This window comes from Lactuca saligna, chromosome 9 (assembly GCF_052625555.1).
Source record: "Lactuca saligna cultivar CGN05327 chromosome 9, ASM5262555v1, whole genome shotgun sequence".
NCBI lineage: Eukaryota > Viridiplantae > Streptophyta > Magnoliopsida > Asterales > Asteraceae > Lactuca > Lactuca saligna.
This window is the reverse complement of record NC_136425.1, coordinates 63,040,000-63,052,167: the sequence shown is the minus strand read 5'-3', so window position 1 is coordinate 63,052,167 and position 12,168 is coordinate 63,040,000. Positions and strand designations below refer to the sequence as shown.

At 32.2% G+C, this 12,168-nt stretch overlaps 1 protein-coding gene and 1 pseudogene across 2 annotated transcripts; one reads left to right on the top strand and one right to left on the bottom strand.

Annotated features, from left to right (window-relative positions):
- The first annotated feature begins 397 nt into the window (after window positions 1-397).
- Window positions 398-2,492, top strand: BOB1 (HSP20-like chaperones superfamily protein). Its single transcript, XM_078975711.1, has 6 exons — window positions 398-920; window positions 1,451-1,623; window positions 1,739-1,787; window positions 1,871-2,037; window positions 2,125-2,208; window positions 2,281-2,492. The coding sequence occupies exons 1-6, from the start codon at window positions 515-517 to the stop codon at window positions 2,317-2,319; spliced, it is 918 nt and encodes a 305-aa protein (XP_078831837.1). The 5' UTR covers window positions 398-514; the 3' UTR covers window positions 2,320-2,492.
- Window positions 2,493-3,197: 705 nt separating this feature from the next.
- Window positions 3,198-6,011, bottom strand: LOC145016407 (isocitrate dehydrogenase [NAD] regulatory subunit 1, mitochondrial-like; annotated as a pseudogene). Its single transcript, XR_013666197.1, has 4 exons — window positions 5,933-6,011; window positions 4,355-4,860; window positions 4,010-4,221; window positions 3,198-3,928 (listed from the first exon to the last, which is right to left on the bottom strand). The product of XR_013666197.1 is annotated as an isocitrate dehydrogenase [NAD] regulatory subunit 1, mitochondrial-like (transcript).
- Between the last annotated feature and the right edge of the window lie 6,157 nt (window positions 6,012-12,168).

Below are 12,168 nucleotides of genomic sequence, written 5' to 3'. Positions count from 1 at the left end.
GATATTGAATTGAATATAGATTTTTCATGTTCAGGGAAAGAATTAGAAATCAATTAAATAGGAAATTGAAAGATGATTATGGAAATTTGATTCCTTTCATCTAAGCTAAACAAGTTGATGATTGGATTTTAGTTTTCAATTCCTTTATTTTCCATAAGAATCCTATGAAACAGACGCACCCTAACACTCTTAATGAATATCCATTATTAATAGGAAAAAAAAAACGAGATAAGTACAAATTAAGACGAACTTATGAATTTTATGTGTATTAATCCTATCCCAACTAAAAAAAAAAAAAAAGAAACAAACACTAGAAACGTCCCACATCAAAATCTAAAATATTGGTGTAATATGAAGTGCATAGTAACTTCAAAATTATAAATACATGACTTCTAGAGGTTTCTACATTCCAATTCACATCCTCTTTCTCTCTTAAAAACCCCGACTTTTCACTCTCAAGCCCAAACCCTAACCCTAGCAATCCCTTGCTCCCTCAATTACTCTGCAGTAAACAATGGCGATCCTCTCTGATTACGAAGAGGATGATCAGAAGCAAACTAAGACACCGGAGTCTGTGAAGAAGCCCTTTAATGCTGTTCTTGATTCGTCCGATCCCCTTCGTTTTCTCCAGACCGCATTCGAGTTCGTCGCTCGCGAAACCGATCTCTTCAAGACTGATTCCGTAGTTAAGGATGTTAACGGGTTGGTTCGTACGGTGAAGGAGAAACTCGACGCTGATGAGAGGAAGAGGAAAGAGAAAGCTGTATCCGCCGCCAGCAATGGTGCTACCAGTGTAAAGCACGATAACAAGCGTGCTAAGGAGGATTCTTCATCGTCGTTACCGGCGCAGCCCGCAGTTTCCGTCAAGGAACCGGAGGATAAGAAGGAGTCGAAAGATGATAACAAGAAGGGATTGCGAGGTATATACTTCTTTTGGCTATCTTAATTGTTTCATCGTTTGTAATCGATCCTTTATTCGCCTTCTCTCTTACAATTTCAATGCCTTATCTAAATTAGTAAAGCATATATCGTACACCTATTCAATTCGAATAGGTTCTTGATCTTCTTGCTAAAATCGTAACAAATCTTAATAAAATTTGTTCCTTTGACTATTATATGTTCTTTAGTGAATAGTTTATGTGTAGATTGATCCGAAAGCTATGTTATAAGCATGTTGCATACTTATTTAAATCAGGCCTTTTAGTAATGTATAATCAGTTTATCTTGTGATTATCATCATCACGTATTCTGGAAGTTGGGACAAGGGGTTTAATTTCTTAAGAATTTTAAACCTCTTGATTTGTTCTTGATCTAATTGCTTATGTGTTTGATCACATCTATCATATTCTTGTTTCTATGACTCATTAAGTTATCATACATGTTACTTTCATAGAGTCTTTATTATTTTCTTTTCAAGAAAACATCTAATTTGTTCTTAAATTACCAACAGCTCCCAATAAAGGAAACGGATTGGACATGGAAAACTATTCCTGGATCCAATCTTTGCAAGAAGTAACCATAAACATCCCTGTTCCTCCTGGAACAAAGTCAAGATTCATTTCATGTGAAATAAAGAAGAACCATTTGAAAGTGGGACTTAAGGGTCAACCTCCAATTCTTGAAGTAAGTCTGCTAGTGGCATTTAGATTATCTTTCTAACATGTTGAAATTATAGTTCTATTCTAATAATATGATAAGTTGATATCAATAACCTTTTTTTTTTATATATATAATACAGGGGGACTTGTACAAGTCTGTTAAAGTTGATGACTGTTTCTGGAGCTTAGGTATGTACATTTGAAAATGTGGTATATTTTTATAACATTTTTTTTTTTTCAAATTACTCATCTTTTTTTGTGTCTTTTTTCAGAGGATCAGAAATCAGTCTCCATTCTTTTAACAAAACAGGATCAAATGGAATGGTGGAAGTTTTTGGTGAAGGGTGAACCTGAAATTGACACTCAGAAAGTTGAACCTGAAAACAGCAAACTTGCTGACCTGGACCCTGAAACAAGATCCACTGTTGAAAAGATGATGGTAGGAATTCTTTTTGCTAAAAAAATCTCCAATAAAGATTATATATTAATTTTTTATTTCTAATCTTTATAAATCTGCATGTTGTAGTTTGATCAGAGGCAGAAGCAGATGGGGTTGCCAACTAGTGATGAGATGCAAAAGCAAGACATTCTTAAAAAGTTCATGGCTGAGGTAAAGTTGTTTTAACTTTTAGCTTGAGATTAAATTATTACTGATACTGTTACTAATACTGATACTATGTAGCACCCGGAGATGGACTTTTCAAGGGCTAAGATAAATTGAGGAGAAATGTTTTGGGGAAAAAGGTGAAAATTTGTTTTTTGAAGGTTGATATAGAATTTTTATTTTGGGAATTAGTGTTATGCTATGTGGGTGATATCTGTTAATAGAAAACTATGTGATGGTTTCTTGGATGTTTAGCTTTTTTGATTAACAAATCTATTGATTTTGCATTACCTTTTGCTCGTTTTTATGTTTGGTAAACTTATTATTGATATTGTTTTATGTTCTTCACTACAATTTAACTTTGTTGCTTAACATAATCAGTAGATGAATCGCTAGAGGTTCACCGTTTCTTTATATGGTTGTTGATACAAGAATTTGAAGGCTTTCTAAGTAAAGTCGTTTTGATTTTATATATTCCGTTGGTTATAAACACACAAAATTTAAAATAAGTGCAAAAAATAAGGATATATAACAATTATACACTGTATATTCTATAGGCATAGTGACTTACGTTGTACTATATATATATATATATATATATATATATATATATATATATATATATATATATATATATATATATATATAGCATTGTGTGTTTTAGTCAATGTTGTACTTTTATTTTATATATATATATATATATATATATATATATATATATATATATATATATATAGCATTGTGTGTTTTAGTCAATGTTGTACTTTTATTTTCTAGGGTATGACCCATACATTGTACTATGTAACCGATTTTTTGTAACTTATTTTTTCTATTTTTTTGTTTTAGTTATCAGAACCGTTAATAAATAAATGTGTCATAACGGAAAAACTTAACAAAATTTTAAAATAAGGATAATATTTCATTATAGACAAAACTTCAAAAATGGTCTCTGTGGTTTCCGAAACAATCAAAAAAATCAAGTTTAGGTTTCCGTAAAAATCAAGTTTAATCATTAAGTTTAAAGAACCATACAAATGGTTTCTGTGGTTTCAAAACTTATAACAAATGGTCTTTCCGCTTAACTCCATCAGGTTTCTACCGTAAAGTGAGAGGTATTTTCGTCATTTCAATACACATGGATCATTTAAAAGGTTTTCTCTATTTAAAAAAAAAAGAAAAAAAAATTTAATTATTTAATTAAAGGCACCACCCTCTCTCTCTCTCTCTCTCTCTCTCTCTCTCTCTCTCTCTCAAAAGAACCCATCTTAAACTGGATATTCACTTCGTCGATGAACTCATCTTCCGCCATATCAAACAAAGAAGACTTATCCCCTTTCATCATCAAAACCTTCGCCTAGGGTAACCCCGAAACCGACTCCACCACCTCCATCATTTCTGCAGATCCAAAGAGGTTGAGATCGAAGAAGTCTACAAGGTTCATTATTAGGACTTCATAATGGCTTTCGATGACCTACGTTCTCTTCTTTCAGGCGTCGCTTAAACATTCCCAACATTCCCAGCTGATGCACCTTGCTCAAAGGTTGCATACTCAGTTCCAACATTTCATGCAACAATTCCAATCATAATGGTTGTTATTAATTAGGTCTCAATTGAAGAAAATCAAGAAATAGCAACAAGAGTACTTACCTCCTAGCATGACACCTGTCCCACCAGCAATTCCAGCTGCAATGTTTGCAACTAGGTTACCATAAAGGTTAGGAGTCACCTGAAAGATTCAGTAAGGAAGAATGTGTAAAAAAATGGAAATGATGCTGTATGATAGATTAAGAAGATAAGATTAACATACCATGACATCGAATTGCTCAGGCTTTGAAACAAGTTGCATGCAACAATTATCAACAATAATTTCGTTGTATTTGATGTTGGGATATCTTTTAGCAATCTCCCTACAAGATTCCAAGAAAAGACCATCTGCAAGCTTCATGATGTTTGCTTTATGAACAACTGTTACAGTCTTTCTGTTATTGAGATGCGTTCAGAGCAGAACTTTGTTATCACCTAAAATGACACCATAATCAGACATAATAGAAAGAAACTAATATACTGCAGTTCAAGAGTAGCCAATTTCACATAGGCATTTCATCGAACAACAAGCATGCGATGATAATGAAATTAAGAAACCCAAATGTACCTTAAGACTTTCAACGACACCAGGATCAACCTCATGCTCTAAACCCGAATACTCCCCCTCCGTGTTCTCCCTGATCACCACGATATCGACGTTTTCATGCCTAGAAGGCAACCCACGCAAATTAAAACAGCTCACAAGCGAGACATACAAATCCAGTTCTTTCCTCAACATAGGATTCAACAAATTAACCCCTTCGCCCACCGGCGTAATTAATTCGCCCTTCAAACAAACTCTATTCTTCTTAATCGAAGCCATAACATCATCGGGTATCATATTCATGTCGCCATGAACTTCAAATTTCTCGAAGGTAACCGGCGCACGCATTGCCTCGAAGACCTGTTCAACGGCGCCGGTCACCAAAGGGCCGATCCCATTACCAGGGATTAGAGTAACAAGTCTTGGAATACCCTCTCCGGTAATAGGGTTAACTGGTATTATGTTCACTGTGTGTGAGAGAGAGAGAGAGAGAGAGAGAGAGAGAGAGAGAGAGAGAGAGAGGGTGGGGCCTTTAATTAAATAATTATATATATATATATATATATATATATATATATATATATTTAAATAGAGAAAACCTCATAAATGGTCCCTGTGTATTGAAATGACGAAAATACCCCTCACTTAACGGTAGAAAGCTGACGGAGTTAGGCGGAATGACTATTTGTTAAAAGTTTTGAAACCACAAGGACCATCTGTGAGGTTTTTTGAACTTAAGGACTAAATTTGATATTTTCAGAAACCACAACAACCATTTTTGAAGTTTTGTCTTCATTATATTAATAATTGCGATTTCTTAAATTTGATATATACTAATACTATATGGTAATGATATTTATAATCGACATATAGATTTGGACAATCGTTTAAGGCTCTTTTAATAATAAACATAATATGAGATAAGATAATATAATTGTTTTTCATTATAAATCTAAATACTTGATGGCAGTAATACATAAGTTAAGGATAAGCATTAACTCAAACATTTTTAATGATGATAACAATAATAATCAAAAAAGGAGAATTATTCACTAAACTGGTCAGTGTTAATTGATAATAATTATTATGAAAATTGTATCTTATAATTAATAATAATCTTAAATTAACTTCATTCTCCTAAAAAGAACAAATTCAAATTCCGGTTTTTCTGTTAACCATCCGATGTAAAAAAACGTGAACCGTAATCGAACCAAAAAATTAGAGATTTTAGCGGTTCTGTTAGCCAAACCGAAGAAAGTCAAAAAATCCGGTTCGATCAACCTAAAACTTGATACAATTTATCAGTTTGTAGGTTTTAGATGTTTTGAACATCCCTAAAAGATGCTACTATGCTAGGGCTACGCAACTTGATAATGAGATCCGACATCGAGATCAATGAGCTTTCGATTACCAATTGTTGTTAACGACTCAAAGTTCATTTCGATTTTGCTGACATGAAAGAACCCATACTAGAAAATAATATCATCACATACATGATGTAACTCACCAACAACCCATAAGCCACTCGCAATAAACATCATTTTTATTTTTATTTTTATTTTTAGGTCTCCTTGAGCTTCTCCGGCTCTAAACACAACAAACCCGGAGCAAAGCTAATTATCTTCCTCATGTTTTTCATACTACCGACTCTCCAAGCTTCATCAAGCTGTGAGTGGTTCATCTTAAAACTATATTTGAAAAGCGTATTATTCCATCTATCCTTGTTGGTGATTGTTCATAATAGTTGTTTTCTAACCCCTATCATACTTTACACATTCATAATGTTGTAGTGACCCCTAATATCATAAAGGATCTTATTTGATTTTTTTTTTTTTTTTTTTTTTTTTTTTTTTTTTTTTTTTTTTTTTTTAAATTTTTATATCAATTCACTCTTGATAAGAAATGCATAAATGATTCAATGAAATTGGTTTCTCTTTGAAGGATTTTTGGACCCGCCACACTCTTATTTAATGTGACAGTGCAAATGACCTTTATTCCGTAAAATCACTCAAGACTTTTCGTGTTGCACTTATTATTTCTTTTGGTCCAACCACATGGTAGTATTGCTATATAATTTTCTTTAGTATAATAAAACTTTGTCGAATATGCTATCCCATGATTGTCAAGTTGACAAATATGATCATCTTTCATTTACTCGTTCCAATACTATTTTTGTCAAGTCCTCTCTTCATTGAAATCATTAATGGATTTATAACCTAAGTTATTGCAAATGTGTAAGATCTTGATTTTTTTTTGTTCAAATTACTCATCTTTTTGTTTCTTTCACAAAGGATCAAAAATCAGTCTCAATTTTTTTTTTTAACAAAACAGGATCAAATGGAATGGTGGAGGTTTTTGGTGAAGGGTGAACCTGAAATTGACACTCAGACAGTTGAATCTAAAAAAGTAAACTGGATCCACTGTTGAAAAGATGATGGTAGGAAGATACTAACATCACATATTTAGATTTCTTATACCTAAAAAAATCTCCAATAAAGATTATTTATTAATTTTTTATTTCTAATCTTTATAAATGTGCATGTTGTAGTTTGATGACATTCTTAAAAAGTTCATGGCTGAGGTAAAGTTCTTTTAACTTTTAGCTTAAGATTAAATTATTTATACTGTTATTGTTATTGTTACTGATACTGATATTGAATTTCAAATATGTGTAGCACATGAACTTTTCAAAGGGCTAAGATAAATTGAGCAGAAATGTTTTGGGGAAAAGGTGAAAAATTGTTTTTTATAGGTTGATATAGAATTGTTATTTTGGGAATTAGTGTTATGCTATGTGGGTGATATCTGTAAATAAAAACTATGTGATGGTTTCTTGGATGTTTAGCTTTTTTTATTAGCAAATCTATTGATTTTGCATTACCTTTTGCTCGTTTTTTGTTTGAATGCTTTTATGTTTGTTAGGCTTATTATTGATATTGCTTTATGTTCTTCACTACAATTGAACTTTGTTGCTCAACATAATCAGTAGATGAATCCTTAGAGGTTCACCATTTCTTAAATAATGTTGTGCATCTCTTCCTCAATTTCTAGCCCAATAATGTTGATCCTTGTATTTTTTAAAATTTTTTTTTTTTTTTTTAATTATTATTATTATTTTTTTATTTTTATCTATGTTCCTTTATTAAAAGTAATTTGTTTATATATATATTTTGTTCGTTATAAACACAAAATTTAACAGAAAGTGCAAAAAATAAGGATATAAGACAACAATTAACCACTTTTACTCTTTTGGTTTCTAATTTCTATCTCCGTTAAATGTGTAGCCATTAAGATTCATTATTAATAAACTTGTATGCACTATGATTTACTCAATGTTGTACTTTTGTTTTCTAGGGAATGGCCCATACATTGTACAATATATATAATTGAGATAAAATACGACTATCAACAATCCTATCTCCTCCCTCAGCCTAATAAGGATGCTAGGGCAACTCAATTTGATAATGAGATCCGCAACTCATTTCTGCAAACAATTCTCAAGAAAAGTGTCAAAGAGAAAAGGTTGCAATGGGTGTCGAAATTCTTTTCCATGATAATAAGAATGTTAGGGGTGTTCATGGATGGTTAACCGAAGTGAAGTCATTTATATAAATCTAAATGCTTGATGACTGTAATACATAAGTTAAGAATAGGCATTAACTCAATATGTTTAATGATAATGAAAACAATAATAATGAAAAATGACATGTTATTTGATGATAATTATTAAATGTATATTGTATCTTATATTTAAACTAAGTTTATTTTCCTAAAAAGAAAAAATTAAAATTTTGGTTGTTTGGTTAACTATCCATGTAAAAAGTGTGAATCGTAACCGAACCACGAACCTGGAGATTTTAGTGGTTCTGTTAACCAAATCGAAAAAGTCAAAAAATTCGGTTCGATTGACCTAAAACTTGATACAGTCTATCGGTTTAAGAATAAATTATCTTCCTCATGTTATACATACTATGACTCCCCAATCTTCATCCAACTTTGAGCGCCTCTACACATCTCATGCCAGATACCGGTAATCTTAAAACTATATTTGAAAAATGTGCTATTCAATCGTTACTCGTTGGTGACGGTTCATAATAGTAGTTTGCCAACGGAGCCAAGAATTTTAATACGAGGTACAAATATTTTCAAAATTTAAAATAGGAAATATAAGAGTTTCTTAGTATTTAAAGTCCTAAATCGAAAAAAAAAAGAATTAAGCAAAAGTTACAATTGAATCACTTAGTCGTCATGTCTAGAAATCGATCAATATCAAAAATTTGTAGAAACACACCCTTCTATAAAAGTGACTAAACAATCATTTAAAACTTGACCATCTATGTTATTTTGCAACTTATTTTCTCCACTTGTTTTAGCAACTGGGAAAAAATATTTGATGCAGTTATCCTATTTCAAACATTAAAAACAAGGTATAATATTTTTAGTTGAGGGTATAATAATATAAAACTTATTTACAAGTAAAAATTTATATATATATATATATATATATATATATATATATATATATATATATATATATATATATATATATATATATATATATATATATATATATATATATATAAAATATTTATTTTGGGAATATTAGAGTACTCCACCGTCCCATATATCTCTCGCTACTTTGCCAACCCTCCCTGTTATACTTTACACATTCATAATGTTGTAGTCACCCCTAATATCATAAAGGATCTTATTTGATTTTTTTTTTTTTTTTTATATCAATTCACTCTTGATAAGAAATGCGTAAATGATTTAATGAAATTGGTTTCTCTTTGAAGGATTTTTGGACAACACTCTTTTTCGATGTGATGGTGCAAAGGACCTTTATTCCATCAATTGACTCAAGAATTCTTTTGGTCCTACCACATGGCAGAATTGCTATATAATTTTCTTTCTTGTAAGTTTCTTTCGTGTAATAAAACTTTGTCGAATATGCTATCCCATGATTGTCAAGTTGACAAACATGATCGTCTTTCATTTACTCGTTCGAATACTATTTTTGTTAAGTCTTCACTTGATTGAACTCGTTAATGGATTTATAACATAACTTATTGCAAACGTGTAACATCATGTTTTTAAGGCTAAAGTTTTGAGCTTTTTGGATAAAAAAAATAAAATTTTAATTTAAAATAAAGTAAATAATAAAATAAAATAGGTAAAACATAATTCAAAATATGAGCAAATGATAAAAATAATAATGAAAGGTCTAATCGTTAGTTGAGATTTAGAAAGCAATATAATTTTAGTGTCAAGCAATTGTTTTGTTACAAGGGACATTTGTGTCAAGTGAGTGAGACTTGTGTTTAACTTTTGAGAGTTGACCAATTTAGTGTCTAGGACCAAGATTGAAAAGCTTAGGATGGAGAAGGGCCACATGTGAGTTATTTTAAGTTCTTTAGTTAGTTTGGAGCCTTTTTGGAAGACCTTCTATAAGGAAGGACTTAAGTTGCATTAGTGGCTATAGTTGGGTCTATTTGAAGCCTATTCTTCCCCATGAGCTCTCTCTCTCTCTCTCTCTCTCTCTCTCTCTCACACACACACACACATACACACCCCTCTTTCCGTAAATTAGCCAGTTCTCTTCTCCGTGGATGATTTCCTTCTTTAAATCTATGGTGTTTTTGATGATTAAAGTTCCTATGTGAAGACTTGGTCAAATTCTTTCACAATCTAGCATCTAGAGGTAGTTTCTTGTTACCTTTCCTTCAAATTCGTGTATGAACTTATGTGGTTTTGCAATTTTGAGTTTCTCCTTCCATCTACAGTGTTCTTATGAGTTCTATGTTGTAGTTATATACCTAGATCCACCTCTATGCTCCAATTAGTTAATATTTGTGATATTGGAGCTGTTTTGATGGGTTTTCTTAACCTTAGATGATGAAATCTGAATTTGATGTTCCTTGACTAGTTATAAGCTTGATTTTATACTTAGTGATTGTGTTTAACTTCAATTCTACGATCTATTTGACAATTTATGACTTATGGTGAGATTACTTGATGCTTGGTTCAAATCCAAATTTCTATAGTGATAATTTGGATGTTTTCAATTTTAGAGTTCATAGATCCAAATTTTGGTGAATGAGACGATGTTATAAAGTTGATTCTTAGACGATGTTTTCTATTCCAAAATCTAAGTCACATTTGTGATTCATGCTTGAATTGGTGTTTGTAAAGGTTTTATGAAAATTGAGCTTCATTAAAGTTCATATAAAGTTTAGAATTCAATGGATGAGTGAATAATCTTCATGACTTCTGAATTCTATGTGTTTTAAGTTGTAGGAAGCATTTGTGATCTTATTGGTTGCATTTACCTTTGACACATAGTGTTTGGTGCAATTTGAACTTCTCATACTCATTTGACTTATAAATGGAAAATGTGAAATGTTTTTAGAATCTGATGTTAATCCAGGGAAATGAACAATTAGGAATCCTTTCTTATGTTCATTTGATGTGTTAGAACCTCTATGTAAAGTCCATTGGGTCATTAGTTAATTTCGTTCTTGAAGTTCCTGGGAAAGCTGGATAGATTAATAACAAACAAAAAGTTGATTTTGCAATCTATTTAGTAGATGCGATGCATTCTAGGGGATTACACGATGCGTTCTCAGTCTGTCCTAGTTTAACTTCTTGATCTTATTGTGCTTTGAGTCTAGTTCATTCCTCTGGTCCCCTTTGTCTCCCATGATACATAATAGGACATCTAAGGAGTATTTGAGCTTAGATCGATGAGTTGACCATATAAGGGTATTATGGTCTTTTGAAAACTTTATTATGATGATACTAGGTATGGAATTGGATGCATAAGTTAAAGATGTGTTGTTTATGTGAAGATCGTGTGGTGTTGCTAGCTTTGGACTAAGGTGAGTACTTTTACCTTTGAACAATTATCCCCATTATATGAGTATCTTGAGTTGTGATTCCCTTATGTGCAATACTATACATGTATGCAAACTGTCTGCCTACTATATGTAGAATATGTGTTTTTCTTTGTTAGGTAATAAATTGTGGTTTATACTTTGCTTTTCATAAGCTATTAGAGTTCTCAGTCTAGGACCGAAAACACCATGTTTTGGTGTTGTTCGGACCGAAAGGCTTAATATTGTCTTGTTTGAGTTTTGGGTTGGGCTTTAGTTATTAGGTCTAGGTATAAATAGTTTTGGGTTGGACGTTCTTGGGGGCCGCCATAAGCTTAGAACGTGATTTGGAGAGAAACAAGAGAGAACCAAGTGTAATCAAGAATCTTATGTACCATATTATTCAATAATAGTGTGAACTGAAGATTAACCATTGTGTTCTTATTCTATATTTCGTCTTGTCTAATTCACTTGATTGGGATTCCGCACTATCAAGTGAATCCGATTGATACATCATAGCGTTTTGGGTTTTACAATTGGTATCAGGGCTTGGATCGGTATCAATCGAATTGGCAAGATATTAAGAGTTTCTTGGATTTCCGGGCGTTTTTGAATTGTTTTGGACGAATTTTTGGCTGTTTGTTCTTCGTTTTTCATATTTTTGGAGTTTTGATCGAGTTTGTCATTAAAGATTTGAAAATCTAGTGTTTTTGGCAAGTTTTGGGTGTTTTTGGTCGACATTTGCGAGATTTCGGCGGCACTCCTCGGTCCTTGGTCAAACCCTATAGGTTCTCGGCGGCCAGCGAGGGTTTTCGGTCAGCAGCGAAGGTTCTCGGTCAGCAGCAAGGGTTCTCAGTCAGCAACGAGGGTTCTCGGTCTGTAGTCTTAAGTTCACACGTTTTCAGTTCGCTTCTTGGTATTCAGGTTTCTCGGTCAAGCTGTTTTCGGCCCACATCTTCAGATTAA